At 36.4% G+C, this 18906-nt stretch overlaps 1 protein-coding gene across 2 annotated transcripts in view; it reads left to right on the top strand.

The window, feature by feature from the left end:
* Window positions 1-18906, top strand: part of STXBP5L (syntaxin binding protein 5L) — a 195663-nt gene that overhangs the window by 99646 nt on the left and 77111 nt on the right. For both annotated transcript variants that reach the window (XM_062571698.1, XM_062571688.1), the window contains exons 7-10: window positions 6210-6293; window positions 13620-13743; window positions 14868-14946; window positions 16529-16683. In XM_062571698.1, the coding sequence (XP_062427682.1) occupies window positions 6210-6293; window positions 13620-13743; window positions 14868-14946; window positions 16529-16683 (442 nt within the window). The remainder of the gene's footprint in view (window positions 1-6209; window positions 6294-13619; window positions 13744-14867; window positions 14947-16528; window positions 16684-18906) is intronic.

Genomic DNA, 18906 nt, shown 5'->3' with positions numbered 1-18906 from the left:
TATAACTATATAATCATTTTTTGTGATGACTTTTGCCAAATTCATTTCAGTGAGCATTTATACAGGACTGCATCTTGCAAATAGTGTATCTATTTGACTGTGTCCCTCAGTTATATAACAGTTGATGGTAACTGGAAACTACCAGCAGTCTGAATTTCTTATGTGATGTAGAGGACTTTATGCTGAAATTAGTATAGATGCTTAGGAAAAAAAGGCTGGAGGCTGCATCTGAATTTCATTTGTATTGTCATTGCCTGGACTTTTCTATATTGCAGGCTGAAATATGTGCAAATAATGCACTTGCCAGGTAGCTCTCCATTTGCTCGTTATTTCAGATTGGACCTCTAAAACTTTTTTGAAGAATTACAAAAGATCAAACAATTGAGGGTAGAGCAAATGAAGGCAATTAAACACTATGAAGCCTACATAGTGTTTCAGCTTCAAACCAGAAGTTGTCAAGAAATGTTATTTAAGTATTGATGACTATACCTTGATTGTTATCAGGTAGTTATTACTCAAGTGTAGCTCTTGTCCTCTGACCACAACAGGAGCTGTTGATGACCTACCTAAAGTACACAGTATAAAGAATAAGGATACAATAATTCTTTTAAAATTTTCTTGAGAGCGAACATTCCTTAAACGGATATCATAGACCATATCCAAACAGAAATCTGAAGTATTTTGCCATGAAAAGGTCTCAGGAAAGGGAGCTATGGAAGAATTTGCTTGGAAATACAATTGCTTGTTGCTCAGAGGACACATTGGAGACATCTGGGCCCTGCTAAAGTACTGGCATACTAAGAAGGCTCTGGCAATGACAAAATCAGATGGATCTCTATGAAGAACAAACATGGAGAGAGAGCGTATAAAATCTAAGCCACATTGAAACCATTCCAGTGCAGCTTTTCATGTCATTGATAGATTGAGAGTAGTGTAAAGAACAAATGATGCTAGCAAAACATTAGCAGATTTGCAGAATGTGCCTGATGATTACATGTAAGTGCAGAAGACCGTGGAATTAATACACTGTTGTTTACTGGAAGATAGCAGGAAAAGGTACACAAAGAGAAGAACCAAGCACTAAATGTAGGACATAGCTCCAGATCACAAGAACTAGCAGTTGAGAAAATTGTAAACTAAATCTTTCAAATAAATCTTACCAAATTTTTGTTGAAAGAATAAAGGAAAAAACAATCACCCTTCAGAAGGATGGGGGGAGTAAAAAGTATTTCTGAGACTTTTGCTGTTTGACATATAAAAAAGAGAGTAAGCAGTGATGCAGCCAAGTTTGTTGGACTTCAGGAGATTCAAACTCAGCAGTAAAATGGCAATTAAAATTCACTGTAAATTATGGGAAGTATTACATATTGGGGAAAGAATAATTCTGGTATATAAAGCAATGGGTCTGAAGTGATCATTACTGTTTTTTAGTAAGCTTTTACAGTAATGGTTAATAATTCAGTGAAAATGTCAACTTAATACTCAGAAGCAATCAAAAAAGAAAATCAGTGATGGCTACTTGCCTTCTTCACATACTCTTCTTTGGTGTTTGCTTTTTTAATTACAAAACACTGTGGTAGATAGACCTTTTGTTTAATTTAGTACAGCCGTCCTTAAGAAATAGTTCACAAAGCGCAGTTTCAAAGCATACCCTACTTAGCTTTTCAGCTTAAGCCAACCAAAGACCATCGTGAGATGTTTATGGAAGAAATCAGACTCCCCAATCACCTCATGAGGGGGCAGCAGATACTTGTGTTCATTTACATATGCTTCAGAAATTAAATGTTGAGTACAAATTGGTCATAATCACTGCTGAAGATACAAATATTCTTGTGCTCTATCTTGGCTATCCTGCTCAAGGATATCACAAAGCTGATTACAGATCTAGGCGTGTTTCACTGAGGAAAGTAAGTAGCATTTTCCTGTGGGACTGATGTTTAGAGAGTACTGAGTAGAGGAGGGTCCTAAAACACAGACAGTCTGAAGTCTGAAGTTAGGACAATTATAAGATCTCTTTTTGGAAGTTAGTTACAGGACTTTTGTATGCCAATTGTATATTCATTTCCAAAAAATTCTTCCTATTCCTAACAGTTCAATAGTTGATATCAATGACTGATGACCAGCTTTTCTGTGTCAAAAGGGTTAATTTTGTTCCAGAAGACTTCTCCCATTCAAAAGTTTTCCAGAGTGCCCTGCAGAAATCATCAAGGCAGAATTTGAAGACAATCTCTGTTATGGATCTAGCAAGTTGTGGCTGGAAGACAGATGACAGAGAATCTGGGCGTTTAGATTGTCGCTTAAGAACAATTTGGGGTCCTGATGACTGAGTACATGAAATAAAACTGTGTCTGCCAAATCAGTGAGTAAGTGTGCATTAGTAACAGGCTGAAGTGCGTAGACATTTGTAAGTGGCGGATCTGTAGTAAACATATTTTTTCTTGCTGACACAGAAGACATTAGCTGTAGTGACCTGCCCAGGAACCTTTTCCAGCAATTGGTGAAAGCTTAACAGGAAACGGTTTAATATTATTAACCATTAGTTGGAGGACTAAATTTCCTGTCACTGAGTATCTATTCTGAGATCTAGTAACACCTAAATACAGTGTGCATTTTGGCAGGGTTCCCCCAACAACATACACAGAGCTGTTTAGCGCTACCAGGACAAGGAAAGGTGCTGGCATGTACCAGGATGCAATTTGCTGATGGTGAAGAAATCTCCCTAAAACACCATCATCCAAAGCACTTTCTTAAGACAAAATGTGCAGCAACTGCACTGGATGTGAAAGATCTTGCCTTGGCTCCTCTCCCCTTTGAATTTCATGCAGCCTTCTGCCCACTTCTAAACTTAAAGAAAGCAGGAAGAGGTGCCATTCTCTTTTCTCCCTTCTAACTGTGTCCAAGAAAGAGATACTCCCTAGGTCACCCTGTAGTGCTAAAAGTTTCCCAAGTAACACTTTTCCAGATCACATACTCCTTAAAAAGCTTGCACTGTCTCAACACCAGTATGTAAAATGTAGATGCCAATACAGTTTTTATTTATTTTCTATTTAGATTGGAAATTCTTCAGTGTAAGGAGCTACATGTCTATCATGCATGCATCATGTGTATGTATAGCTTGTAGCAAAATAGAACTCTTGTTTACCTTTGTGTCTGAATGCAATTTAAATACAGTCACTATAACTAATAAATAAATAACAAATTCCAGGACTTTCCATAGTACAGGAATATGTCCACTTTTTATCTAACAGGTAGGAGTCACAGAGGGAGTCCTTCTCCCAAAGAAATAAAGAATGTACTTTGCTTGATGTATGAAAAGCCTTTAATGTATTCAGAAGTCTGAGCTATACTAGGTAATAATTAATATTCTAATTAATTATACGTAATTAAAAGAGATGCCATGAAATTCAAGTTAAAGGGAAATCTTTTCTTCTTCCTTTCTGAACTCTTTTACACATATTTACTGGTATTTTTCCTCTTTGTTTTCTCCTCTAACCACACATATGGACTTTTATCTTTTTTACTGAATTAAATATTACAGACATGGAGTTTTTCTTACAGATCTCTCTAGTGCTTTTCGTGATCCAGAGACATGAGAACTTTTGAGTTCTCTACGGTCCAGACAGGTCAGAATTCAGACCATCATAAAATTACTGGATATGAGACTAATCCCATTCATCCTGTTGGAGTTCTGACTTTATTGTCATATCAATGTATAATCAGTTAAACAACATGGCTGCAATGGCATATCTGAGCAGGTGATAGAGAGATTCCAAGCTATGCAGCAGAGCTGATCATCTTTCAGTGGACTTCTTTCCTGAATTCATACTGCTTTGTATCTTGCAATTCTATAATGCTGTTGTGTGATAAGTATTTCAGCTGTCTCTGAAAGGGGATATTTGACCTTACAGTAATTACCTGGAGCACAATGTCTCTGCAAAAGAGTGACAACAATCAAAAGGCAAACCACCTTCACCAGCGAGAAAGGTTTATAATAAACCGAGTCACATATTAAATGTTTTTCTATTCCTTCAGTTTCCTGATTACATTTGTACAAAAGCTGAGGAGAGAAGAATACTGGAAGATAGAAACTCAACTCAACTGGCTTAGTACCCAGCTATAATGTACCAGTGCTAGTATTCATTATGATCTCAGTAAGAAAGGCATTCAAACACCGTAAGATATTGATTAAAATACTATTTATTGGAGCTAACACAAAAAGGAAAAAGAGGGTAGATAATCTTACATCCCTGCATATGCTGGGAACACTGAGTTGTGCAGCATCAAACAGACCTCCGCTCAGGGCACTGCACACTGTGCCTATCGCATCTGTGGAGAAGTTCACCATTTTGGTCTTTAGACCTCTAACAGGATTTTCTTAGAACAACACAATTCTATTCATCATTTCTGCTGTCAAGTATAAAGGCATTCACATGAGAACTTAAAGATAAGGATGCACAGGTGGTGCAGTGGGACACAGTGGCAAGTGGATGCTGCCTACGGGCTCCTCTGTTACAATTTAGCCAAGTGAGTTTATCCTGCAGCCACAGCACAGCCCTGTGTGCACTGCAGCACAGCATAGCACAGGTGCAGGCCTGCACCTACTCAGATTTACTGTTATGTTGATCACTAAGTCCTCCACGAGCAATAGTTTTCCAGCTAGGATCAGTACAGTAGCAGTGAAAGAAAGTGCAGTAAGATTCTTTGTTTACTCTCCCAATGGGAATCTACTAACTAGAATACCATGCAGCATCCTGACACCAGTGCTGTCTTGTTAATTCTGTGCTGTCTAAACAGGATGTTTTTTCATATTTACTCTGCTGCAGAATCCATAGAATCTGTGGAATTTCTCCAGTACAGTTTGGATTTTGGTCAGGAGCAAAATTCTTAAATAATGAGATATAATTCATATTCAAACACTAAATTTTTGAACTGTAAATCATTCCCAGATTATGTAATGGATCTTCTCATAATGAATATTCTCACAGCAATATAAAGAATTATATTTAGTAGATCTGAGAGAGTTCCCAGACACTGTTGCAGTGGTATTTATGCACTAATGATATTTATCTTGCTAAACAAAACATCACTTTTTTCAATTCAGTAAAGTTCCTTTTTTATGACTTATGCAAGCTAAAATGATTGCAAAGATCCTGATAAGGTGTCACAGACTAAGAAATATTCTTGTCTCTCTTCTGCTCAAATTCTTAATATAGGAACTCTAAATGCTTTCCTGTACTCTGTGATCCATGTTTTTATGGGCAAAGAACAATTACAGTTATCACTGCTAGGTGTATAAAATAGTCCATAATAGAAATCCGTGAGCCTGCCAATTTGGTCATTCCCTGAATCTTCACATCCAAGACAGATTCTTACAAAGATGCGGGCTGTAAGAAAGAATCTGCAGGGTACCTAAGTAGACCAGACTTGACATCTTCTATAAGAACTGAAATTAATTGTGTTACTGTGAAAATAAATTGTTCAAATGAAGTGTACTCAATACTGTATCCAACCGCTAATTCAGGTCTTTCAATGCAGGAGAAAGCATTGTGTTCATTTGTTCATTCTTTATCTCCTACTTGTTATTTTTCTTCTCTTTCCTGTTTAGACAAATCTTTATTACTGGTATTTCTCAATTGTGGGTGTTTATAGGCCATACTAGTTCTGAAAGAAGCAGAAATTGACTTACTGGTTTATTTATTTTCAGTTCAGAAGAAAATATGTAGTTCATTATTTGCTGCAAGAGTTCCTTCTTCAAAATCTTTTTAAAGCAGTAGAAAATAAAATATCTGTAGCTAAGTGAGAATTTAATGTGGGAACTCTTTGGTTTAGTGTTATTTAAGTGATCACTTAGGTGTCAAACAGTTTTTCATACAACTGGGGCGCAAAACGGTAACAGCTGAGAGGAACATGCTACATCCATAATTTCTCAGCAGATACAAAATTGCGAGGACTGGCCAGTTGCACAGTCTTGTAGAAAAAAAAGGAAGCGTATAAAGCCTGTGTTTTTTTCCTTCCATTTCAGAAGCTGAATTGTCAGATAATGTGAAAATAGGTTATGTATAGTGTAAACTACAATTTTGCACATCAGTTTGGCATTTCTTTTTGTAGTGCTTATATTTTTAAAAAAGTCTTAAAATCATGAGGTTCTTAATTGTTTGTGTACACCTTTTGAATCTGAAGTTATAACTGTGTTCACTTCCCTCCTCCAGCTACTGATAGGCTATGAAAACGGGACTATAGTATTCTGGGACTTACGATCTAAAAGAGCTGATCTGAGAGCCTATTATGATGAGGTAAGCAATTTCCATTAATTCAGCGAAAGTATTATTCAGCAGTTTGTCACGTGTTTTAACTAGCAGGTGGGTATTTATTTTAAGGTACTTCTTGTTCTAGAAATACTGTTTGCTCTGCTTTTGAATGAGTTATTGACAATAGAGATGAAATCTTTAGACCTCAAGATCTCAACGTGTTAGCCTCTGTTGAGTGTACTAAGACAGAGAGTCTCTTCCCCTTGATTCTAGGAAGTTCGTCTGTGTGAGGATCCCCAGTCTTAGAAGAATATAGTAATGAAATGACTCTGAGATATAGCTACATTAGGAATTATTATATATTTTACATACCACATATTATCATCTTTATTGCATAATGCTAGTACATTATTAGTATGAAAGGTAAATTACTCTGTAGGGTTCTTCGTATTACCCAATAGTCAAGATTTGAGTAAAGGGATTTCTGTGTTTTATTCTCGTACCTCAATCAGACTATAGTTTCTTATCATTTGTAACTAAGTTGTATCAAACATAGATTCAGTTCTTGTGTCAATAAATGTTTTACTTCAAAAATAGATACACTCCTAGTTATTACGATTTACCCCAAAAGAAAACATGCATTGTTCTGCCAGTCTTTCTGTAAACTTTAACTTGGATGAATGTAAGTGCAGTTACAACTGAAGGTAGCAAAGCAAAGTCTTTGTGGAGTGATCCAGGGTATACCTGATTTCTTTCAGATCTTTCTCCTTCTTCTACACATCATCTTATAAAGTATAAGGAGTGCACACAGTTATTGTCCTCCAAAAAGTAATCTGAGTCTCTGAATCCTGCACTCTTTAAAGCATGTTTGTGCAGACACATTGACACTATACTGAGCTGCCAGATTAAAATTCTAAGCATCCACATAGCAAATACCATAAAAGACAGGATGATTCAGAGTTAAAACAGGCCAGCACTTAATCCTCAAGATATGTCCCATTCATCTAAGTGATGAATGTCTACCTGTGCATACCTGCACACTTGTGAAAATGCATCTGTTCTGTTACTTGAGATAGGACATTTTCACTTTTCAGGACTCCTAGAGGGACCTGTTCATGTCTTCTGTTGTGCTCCAAACAAGACTATGTAAAGCAGGACAGTCATAATACTATTTCCATTCTTTTTAATTGCTTGTTGAGAGAGAATGCTTAGATGTTCAAAATTTCTCATACAACTTATTTTTTCCACATTTTTTACTACTGTCCTCAGGAAATAGGCTTGGTCTTTTTCCCAGTCTCATGCTTTTCTCTTTGATGGCTGCTTGCATTGTCATTTCTCAGCCTTGAACATCTTGTGAGGGCTAGCTATTGTCTACTGACACACTTGCAAGATTCTTCTTCTGTCTTCAAAAGGGTTGTGTGACTAACTGCTGTATTTTTTTTTCCAGACTTGTAGGACCTAGACTGATAATGTACCACATCTGCTAGAAAAGGGGTTGTACTTGGGACTAACCCAAGTTTGCAACTCTTATAGGTTGGTTATGTGGTATTAGAATCTGAAAACATTTTCTGCTTCCCTTCACCTTTCCATCTGGACTGATCCAAGGACTCTGTGCCCTGTAAACTCTGACCAGTTTTTCAGAATTGTTCTTCTGACACTGAGCCAGCCAGCAATTTCAGGATACCTATGAAATCTCAGATAAAGTGTAGTAGATGATCTGTATCTTCACTGAATGCTTCTTTGAGCTGAGTCTGGATTAAATTAGTCGAGCCTTGCTTTTCTTACTATTGGTATGCTTTCTTAGCACCAGACTTTAAACTAATGTAGTTACCATATTTGATAGTGAAACACCTGGGTACCTTGTCCACTACTTGTACTCACCACCTCCTCTTGTGACATCTCTAAGGATAGTCAGATGGCACCAGCTTTATCTGGCTCATCAGTGAAGCAGATGCTTCTGTTTAATGTCAAAAATTCTCCTGGCACCAGACTTCTCTATCAAGGAGTACTTGGTACCTACTGTGAGACACAACTTATTCTGTTGTCTTGGATTCACTGTGAGCATTCAGCACCAAGGCAAGTTCATTCTTCTTTGTCATCTTCTTCAAGTAGGTGTGCATCCTAGTAATGACATGATGCTTGGAGCAGATGTAAGCATGCTCAAGATTCCGTCCCCATAGTCATCCTTTCACAGTTCTGTGGTTCCCTGATGGTATTGGGTCCTTGTCTACTCTAAACCAGGCTTTGGGAAGCAGACTCTCTATTGTTACTCAAATCTGTAGAATCAATTACTGTGTAGCACTAGGGCAAGAAGTTAACAGCAGGTGTTTTCTGATACTGAAGAGAAAAGGAAGCCAACATTGTGTGTCTGCAAATCTAAATGTTCTTCTTTTCTAAGTTCAGGATGGATACTGTATCTTCTCTCATTCATTTGTTAAAAACAGGAATAGTTTCATATCTTTTGACTCTTAAGATCCTTGTTTTCATACAGCTACAAGAAATGCCTTCATTTCATTGTCAGTCAGAAACACTGACCTCTTCCATTCAGATTTTTCAACACGTTGAGTGGGTTGGGTTGGTTTTTTGTTTGTTTGTTTGTTTTTTAATCAAGGTTTTAGAGGTAGTGGACACTAAGCTCAGATGTAAGAGATCCTCTTTATTTCAGCATTTGGATAGCTGATTAACAAAGGGATCATCAAGAGATAATGGCTCTCAGTTCGTTAGGCTTTCACCTCTATTAAATCTTGCCTATCCTTTCTAGGGGGCATGCCTTGTCATACCAGTGTGATGCTTTGTATCACATGAGACTTAGACTTGGACATGTGACATATGCTGCAGACATGTCCTCAACGTATGAGTATTTTTTTCACTGGGAAGTGAGTTGTTCCCTACAATGTTAGCAGGATCTGTCCAATATTTGCAGAAGTACGTCCTTTGTTTTTCCTTCCCATGCTTGGTGTTCTTATAAGCCCGTATCTTCCCTTTCAAACTTCTTCCTGATATTCATGGCTTATTCACTGGAGTTACTAAAAGTACACCTGACTCTCTCATAGCTGAGCTGAAGTCCAGCTGGAAGCTGCCTCAGGTCATCAGCTCCAGATGCAGGAAGTTTTTATATATTCTCCTCTCCTGTTTCAAAGCTTCTCAAAAAACTAACTAAAACATTCTCACTTGTAAAACACCTGATGCCAGAATGAAGATTGAACCTTCTGATAAGTACTCTTGTGTCTGCTCTTTGAGTTGTTGTTGCTTTTGTTGTTTTTTTGTGTGATGATGATCATCATCTTCCCAGTGGCAATCTTATCTGTTGAGTGTGAATTCAGGCTTTTTAGATCAATGCTCCTACATTATGCCCTCTGTTTAGGGCTCCTCTTGCAAACCCTTTTCTAAATTCCTTCAAAAGTTTGTTTCTAAAGAGAGGAAACCTTGGAAAGGGAGCACACAGAGAATCCAGATCCTTCAAAGACTCTGCAAGTTATTGTTGAAAGTTGTCAGACCCAAAGAAGCAGCTGTCTTCATATGCAGATTGTTTAAATGTTTGACAAGTTGTGTCAAAACATATTCTGAGGTTACTGAAGCATAATCATCATCTTTAATCTGACCACATCTCCAAAATGAGGAATAGAGACCTCAGAGATATTTTCCACATGACTTTTCCCTACCTTTATCAAGTACTGTGCAATTATGGAGGTATCAAATTTGATGTGGCCGTTCATGTGATAGTCTTGCAGTACTACTAACACAAAGGATTCCTAAGACTCAAGTGATAAGAAAATGTGGTGCTTGTTCAAAATATAATTAAAAATGGTTCTGGAGTCCCATCTGAGTTCTCACCAGTTGGAAGAGTTTTGTGCTTGGGAGGGAACTGAAAAGGTGTTGGGCATGCTTAATTTCAGTACATGCTGAATATGGGAGAAGATTGTATATAGAATCAGGTATGCAGCAGTTGTGGATACTGCAGAAGGAGACGTATATCCAATCTGCAGTGATAACGTTTATGTGTAAACTGTGTGAATATTCACATGAGTCATCGACTGTGGCAAAGACTTGTTCTTAGTGCTCCTTTATTATGTGGATGCTACAGGAGTCAATCAGAGTGCTAGATATATTCTAGCAGAGAGAAAGTTAGGAACTTGTTCTGTACACCTTTCAGTAACAGTCATGACTCCCAGATGAGCCCTCAAAACCAATTCTAAATAATTCTTGCTCATTTTGGAGTAAAGTCTAACAGGTGAACTTGAGTTGCTGCTAAGCCAACTGTCTGTGACTGTGGGAGCATTCCTCCTCAGCTCCACTTAACAGGAGGTGTATACTGGCAGTTTACACCTAGCAGCTGAGAGGCAGTTTAACAAGCAGCTTGGTATATTTTTTAGCTACTAGTTAGTAGCTCCTGCTCGGACACAGTTAGCAACTCTAACCACATGAAATGCCTCTATATGTGGTAACATATCAAAAGTGGATTCCAATTTGACATGATAGCAAGCATGAATGAGCTCATGTCAGAATTAATTTGAACAAGTTTAGACATGCCTTCAGTGTAAGTGAAGCCGTGCTCCCCACAGATCGTAGGCTTATTACTTGAGAGAAGCAGCACTGGACTGTGCATGGTAACACATCTTCATGCGTTACCGTTCATTGCTTCAATACTCGCTTTGGTGTCTTATGGGTCTTTATGAGGAATTGTGTGCCCACCCCACTCTGGTAAGTAAAAGGTTTGAGTGACATCTATTATTTCACTTTAAGATAAACATCTACAGTTCAGCTTGTTCAGCTCCATTTGCTGTGTCTTTATTGGTATGACTAGCTTATCAGCATGTTGGCAAGTTGTTGAGATACAAGACATGTCAAATTCCTTTTGCAATATCTGAAACATCTTACTGCCAAGGCTCATTTTGTGGATGTACTTTCCTACCTCAGGTGCTGAGTAAAGTTCTGGGGAGGGGTCACAGCCTTTTCATTGGTTTCTTCTGAAGTCATCTCTGGACCATCAGCCTTTACCAACCATATCAATCAATATACTTATTAAGAGAGCAAGACCAACAAGGAGTTTTGAGTAGTGACCAGCAACACTTAGGATAATTCCTTATCAGCTTAAGCAAAACTAATTTGAACAATTCTAGCACTTAGGACTATCCAGGCATGATGTTAAAGTTATTTGAATAAAGCAGGTAAAAAGTCTATGCACAACTGTAAGTGTACACAAGGTGTTAGCATTTCTTGGAGTGCAAAAATGAAAATTTATTGAACTACATTCAAAAATATATCTCACTTATTTACACTTACATAAAAAATACACTGTGTTTTATGCTATTTGGCAACTAACGTTTCTGGAAGGAAAACAGATTCCAGGGAAAATTCAGTAAATTTCAAGTTATGGTTTGCAAAATAAAATACTTAACAGAATCACTTTACAATTCCTTCACTTCCTGTTTTGCCTAGCAATCCAGATACAATTATATTGCTTCTTGCGAGGGAGGAAAAAAAAAGAAAGAAAGGAAAAAACATATCTCAGGCCTCAGAAAAGAATTGTATCTGCACAGGTTTCTTTTTTCCAGTAAGCTGTTTACTTTTTTAAGATTCAACTTTTTTGTTTCTGGATCTCTAACTTTTAATGTATTTAAATAAAATGTCTACCAAAAACTTTCTTCAATATCTGTGTGAAATTGCATTTGGTTTACTTGCGTTATTTGGTTGTAAGTTAGTTGTAGGTGATATTTTTGTACTAGTCCTTTTCTTTCCAGACTTTTCCCTGTTAACTTTTGCTCTTTTCTTCATCATCCTCAACTCCAATGCAAATTACATTTTTATTATCATTCCAGTTTCACACACTTGCCTCTTACAGCTGCGTCTTCATTATTTAAAGACCATCCTTGACTCCTTCACTTCTGTGAACTCATTTGCTCTTTCTGTTCTCTTCCTATCTCATCTTTCCATTATTTGTTTGGTTTACCTGTACCTCATTTACAGTATTTATTGTCTTGCATAAGACTCTGCAACTGACATTGTCATCCTCTCCTGTTGAATTAGTCACACATTGGTTATCTGAGCCATTGATTAACTTGTTTTTAAATGAAATGACCAACAGATTATACCAAAATAATTTTGTTTAATATTAATCAAATTCCAAAAAAAACAAACATTTTTGGTCACTTGTTAAATATAGATAAAAAAGATAAATATCAAGACAAGATAGAGCTGCACATAGTGTAGTTGTATGCCAGAGACAGGAAGGAATTTTTCTCTTCTGCTTACCTCCTCCCCAACTGGTGGATTATGCTGAAGAATCCAAACTTTAAAAAAGCCTCAGTTCCTTCATCTTGCCTCCCTCTCCACTTCAATGTCCTGCCATAATAGTTCATAAAACTTGTTGGCCTAATTGAGACAAGTGTCCGACTCTGTGCTGTGTTCTGCTTCTTACAGTACCAGAAGCAAGTGCTTCCAAAGGGAGTGTGTGAGAAACTCTGGTATTCAACGAGACAAAACTTTCGTTCTTGTCAGAAAATATTTTTTGGTAGTTTTATTATCTTTTGAGATTGTCTGATGTAATTGTGGATAGTCTCATTATACTCTAAGTGTCTTATCCTTCTTGAGCTATTTTAACTTCCGATATTTTGTGCCAGTCAATTTCACTAATTGTGTATAAAATATTAAGATATTTCTATTAATTTAAAAGTATTACTTTTCAGTATACTTAATATTCATTACATGCGACTTGCATTATGTACATAGGAGTGCCAGATTCCCATTCTCTGAAGCACTGCCAATTTCAAAATTACCTTATGTTACTGTTTTATTAATTTTCTATATCACTGAAACAGTCCTGGTCACTTTAGTCTTTGTTTTTATTCCTAAATATTCCAGATTTCTGTGTACTCAATCAGAAACTGAAGAATGTGGGGAAAAAATAGATTACAGAACAAAGTACTGTTTTTGCTTTTCCTAAATAGTCTTTTGGGGAAGCTTGCATATGTTTTATGTTACCTGTAACAAGTAAAAACCTGTTACACAGCGTTCCCTATACATTTGCCCAATAAAATATTTCAAGGAGAGCTATCAGAGATGTAATGATTGCACTGTATATCCCTTGTTCTTATTGTCTTCCCTTAACAACCTACTACTGCCATTTTGGTCGGATACAGTACAGACTTCCTTATGTTCCTGTGTTGTGTTAGCATTTATGGTAGATTTTTTTTTCTCAATGAACAACTGATTATAGTCATGTGTTACTAAACAGTGCTGGTAATGAACTGTGGATAAACAAGAACCATTCAATTGTTGATATACCACTAGATAAAAATAATCCAAAGTCATACATTAAAATATCATCGGTAAAAACACTGTATTCCATCTCAACTTCTACCATTTTTATAGGCTATTCATTCTGTTGCTTGGCACCATGAAGGGAAACAGTTCATGTGCAGTCACTCTGATGGCAGCTTGACCCTCTGGAACCTGAAAAGTCCTAATAGACCATTCCAGACAACAATTCCACATGGTAATTTTGTTAATTAAAGTGAAGCAATGCAATACTGCCTATGTTATTTGCTAATATCTATGTTCATTTCTTTTTTCATTACTGTAACCCTAATGAAGAGATAATTTTCATGTAAATATTTTTAATCTGCAAAGTAGCTGCAAAATATTGTCAAAATCAGATAACAGTTTTCACAAACATGCTTTGTTTTCTATCAGTTTCATAAATACTTCTTATTGGGTAATGTTGCTCTAATGTCATCTTTCTATCATTTTTAGAAACATAGAATCATAATTTATGTTGGAAGGGTCTTTCAGAGGTCCTCCGGTTGAACTTGCAGCTCAAAACAGGCCAAATTAGATCAGGTTGCTCAGAGTGGTCCAGTTAAGTCTTGAACACATCCAAGGACAGATATTCCGCATGTTCTCTAAGCAACCTACTCCAGTATTTAAACACTTTCATAGTATAATTTTTTCCTATTTCTAACCAGAATTTCCAATGTTCCAACTTGTGTCCTTTGTTTCTTGTTCTATCACTGTGCATCTTCAAGAAGAGTTTAGCTCAGTCTTTTCTGTATCCTCCAGTCAGATTGCTGTAGAAAGCAAACTTAAGCCTTCCAAAGCAATCAAAACATAATTGTTCATGTTCTGGTTTACAAATGATTCTTCTCTGACTGAAAGATAGTACTGAGCCGTAACTAATAAAGAACCTGTGAACTTCAATTGTATATTTCATTTAATTTTATCACTGACCTGGTCACAGTCCAGAGCATATAATAACATTTTGTCAACAGGATGAATTGAGTCAATCTAAGAATGACTTAGTAAAAAACTGAGGTACACAGTTGTTCAGATTTGTTAATTACTGATTGAGTGTCATCCTGACAGTAGTGCAGATGGTTTTTAGATGTCTTTAAAGTGTACTATACAGTCCTTTAGACATATGTGGCAGTAAAAGCTTAAAGCCTTGATAAACATAGTTTAGACAAGTTCATATATTAGGGAAATAGGTGTTAATTTTTTGTCATCTTCTATAGCTTTAAAGTTAAATTCTTTTGATACTTATACAGTTGCTTCACTGTGTATATTTTACTTTGATAGTTCGCTTATAATGATGTTTTAATAAAGTTTTCATCCTCTTCCTAGGAAAAATTCAGAGAGATGGAAAAAAAACTGAATCTTGTAAACCAATTCTAAAAGTAGAGTACAAGACCTGTAAAAACAGGTAAGTTTTATTCCTCTGTAGGTGAAGTCTAGGTAAAACCAAAAGTAGACCTACTCTTGCAAACTTGCATTTGTAGAGTACTGCAGGACATGCAAATGTTTTATACTTCAGTTGTGACCTTTAGTGCTGCTGTTTTCTAGTTACTCTCTTATGGAGACACTCTGTCTTGACCATAGAATGGAAGTATAGGAATAAAGAAATCATCTAAGTCAAGTTTCTGGATAGCCTGTGAAATTTATTTTCACAGTTTTTGCTTTGATATTGTGTTTTAAATTCATTTGAGTTAAAACTTAAGCTGTTTTTTAAAATACAAAACTTAAAGTAAAATAAGGTTATAGTGCTGGTATTAATTAATAACGATTAAGCTTTTTTGCATAGTGTACTAAATAGTCTGAAATGAAATGTTTCTTTTCCTTGTGAGAATGTATGTAATGTTCCAAATTTATGTAAAATTTGAGTATGAGATTTTTAGGACTAATGGTATATAGTTTATGGTTCTAATATATCATGAGCAGATCTCATCTGTCCTAGGCAGAGGAAGGGCTCGTCCTCAGCCTCATGTGTAGCGTCGTCACATTCATGTGATCCTTTGCTGTTCCCCAACTTCGCTGTTGGCCTCACGAAAGTCCCTTCATAGGACTGACGTTTTTGCCAAATATGAGTGTGCAGTGAGCAGCAATGTATTGAGTTCAGCCACAGACCTCTTCATCAACTCTCAGAACTTCAAATACCACTGAACTTACATTGTTTTTCTTGAAAAGCCCTCTTCGAAGAGCGAAATGTTTAAGGAAGGTTGCCTGGGCCATTGCAGCCTGGGGAAGTTCACCAGGATCAAGGTAGAAAGATAGACACAAAGTGGCATTCAGGAAAAGGACTTTTGTATTGTAGGCCTAAATCTACTTTTGGTCAAAGTAAGAATGTCTTTTTTTGCAAGAAATTTTGAAAAACTCAGATAAACTTTCATTCTAAAAAGAAATCAGTTCTTTTAGCATCTGAGAGACAGATTTGTCTTGGAAGTAATTGACTTTGGTATTGAATGAGGTACCAGCTGTGTTTTAAATTTTTGCTGTGGTTACAGACTGTATAAGTTTTCTCATTTATATGGATTTTCAAATACCTGATAAAGAATGATCTCACCTCACCACTTTTCTCTCAGGATATTTATAGATCTATCAGCTATATCTAGCTGACAGTAGAGATTTAATGTTTTGGAAACTTCATCTGTCTAATTTGGTTGAAATTCGCCTAAACTTAAAAAAAAAAAAAAAAAAAAAGTAGAAGGCAGGGGAGCAAAACGGAATAAAACGGTCACTGTCATAAATGATATGAAATTTGCAGCTGCATTAAAGTAGAAGGTCTTTCATAATAGGTCTTATCTTAAAGAGAAGAAATTTCAGTATATCAACAGATATTTTGACAAAGGACTGGATCCTTTCAACTTTGTAATTCAGTGCAGTTACATTCCTGAGTTAATAAAGTACTTTCAGAATCTTTCTCTTTTACTTTTTGCAAACCTATTTTTATTTAAAAAGTACTGTTGCAATGCAAACTTTTAATTACCATGTTTTGACTTTCAACACAGTGAACCATTTGTGATATTTTCTGGTGGACTGTCATATGACAAAGCTTGTAGAAGACCAAGTCTAACCATCATGCATGGGAAAGCGATTACAGTTCTTGAAATGGATCACCCTATAGTTGATTTTTTAACTCTTTGTGAAACCCCCTATCCAAATGGTGAGTTCACTGAACAACACACAGCTATAGAAAATGTAAATGAAGTGGTCTTCTCTCCAACCTTAGTGTCTTAATTGTATTCGGTGAACTGGGGTCTTCCATTCTGGCAGTTGTCTCCATCTCAAAATAAATAAAATGACTGAAAGTAAATGAGACCTATTTGCGTTCCTAACATTGGAAACAGATAATGTGTGAACAATAAAGCCTGCAATGGTCTCCCGATATAAGCTTGAAACACGTGAGCTAATGTGAGGAAATATTGCTATTAATAACATATATATGCTTATATTTCTGACACTTCTTATGAGGCTTGAAATGGACAGACTGGTAAATTATTTAAGTTTAAACTGTCACTTTTCTGCAAAATATTTTAATAGATTCTTACTCATCAGCCTGAATTCAGTTCTTTAAGAGTTTTACTGCGTATTGTTGGACTGCTAAATTCTGAAATAAATTCATAGGAAACTCCAGAAAGCGAAGTAAGAAAAACTGTAAGCCAAGAAGAAATTAACATTTTAAGCTCTCAGGCAGAAAAGTGAAATAAGTCTTTTATATGTAGCTAAATCAAATGCATATTAAAAGCACTTGATAAAGATAAAGTGCCTATTTATTTCAATCTCATGCAATGAATTTAATTTTCAGTAGTCAAAGTTAGTTTTGGCTTTCATTTAATTATGACAAATACAGTGATACTTTCCAATATTAAGGATTGATAGCTCTTCCCTCAGCTCACATGGTAATATTTACATTTTTGGTTTAACCAGTGTTATTCACAGGCTGGTATGACAACAAGCTATCAAATGATATGCATTCATAGCAAGCCTGAAAGGGAAGTAAATAAGTCACTTTAATCAGCCTTTTGGCATCGACTATTTGATGAGTGTAATGTAAGCCTGTACATGCTGAAATGGCTCACTACTGTTCAACTGATAGTCTTGATTTTATATTTACAATTTTTAAAATAATATTTACATTATTAACATGGAGGTACCCTGTGCATGTAGAGGAGCATATACTCCTCAATTTTCAATATTTTCAATCTGAAAATATTTACCAATTATAGAGGATAAAAAGCATTAAGAATAGACCACAACTGTTTAATCTGCTAAAGAGTATGGGAATAAGGAACATGATATAATCTGAATTGAACATAGCAGACTTACAGGAGTATTACAACAATTAGGCAGCTTTGTAAAGCAGGTCAAGTAATACAAGCTTCTATTATGAAATGGATTTTCTGGGGAAAAGTCATAAACAATTACGTAGTTTTAAATATCTTTCTCCAGTTGAACTGTCAGTGTTGAACTCAAGTAAACTCATCTATATTTAAAAAGCAAAAATCAACTCTGCTAAACTTGATAGCACCATAATTTGAATGCCAGCATGCGACAAAGCTTAGATTAAAATGCTCTCTTATAAAAGTGACTGAAAGATCACAGTCCACCACATCAAGTGCAGCTGCTTACTTTAGTGAAATAATGAGCAGGTCTCCTTTTCATGCTCTCAGTCTCACATGGGTACTCTCTCCCCCACCCCCTCCCAACTCTGCCCCAACTTGCTACACAAGGGTATCTTTTGGGTCATCTGCTAACTCTCCAGAATACTTCTATCATGTTGTTTCTTCCATTTTCCCTTGTTATTGTTGAAATGAGAGTCTAGAGAACATTTTCCTTTGGAATTCCTTTGAAATTGAGGTCATTATGCATCATCAGGTGGAAATGACCAGCTGTTCACAGGCTGTTTTTGAAGAACAGTCATACACTGAAGAGTATTACTTGGAGAACAAAGACATATTTTCTGTGTAGTAATTGGTTCAGTGATGCAATAATACTGCAGCTTCCACATATTCTATTTCTTTACTTTCAATTTGCCATCCTGTTGGTGTGCTATAATACGCCATTTAAGTTCTGTCATGTATAGTGATCAGCTATCTGGCCCAAAAGTCATTTCTCTTCACAGAATCACAGAATGGTTGATGTTGGAAAGGACCTATGGAGATCATCTAGTCCACTCCCCCCGACTCAGGCAAGGTCACCTAGAGCACGTTGCACAGGATCATGTCCAGGCAGCTTTTGATTATCTCCAGAGAAGGAGACTCCACAACTGGGCAACCTGTTCCAGTGCTCCATCACTCTCACAGTAAAGAAGTTCTTCCTTTTATTCAGGCAGAACTTCTGTGGTTCAGTTTGTGCCCATTGCCTCTTGTCCTGTCATATGGGACAA

This window comes from Rhea pennata, chromosome 1 (assembly GCF_028389875.1).
Source record: "Rhea pennata isolate bPtePen1 chromosome 1, bPtePen1.pri, whole genome shotgun sequence".
Taxonomy (NCBI): domain Eukaryota; kingdom Metazoa; phylum Chordata; class Aves; order Rheiformes; family Rheidae; genus Rhea; species Rhea pennata.
The sequence above is the reverse complement of the archived record's forward strand: the minus strand, read 5'-3'. Positions and strand labels throughout refer to the sequence as shown.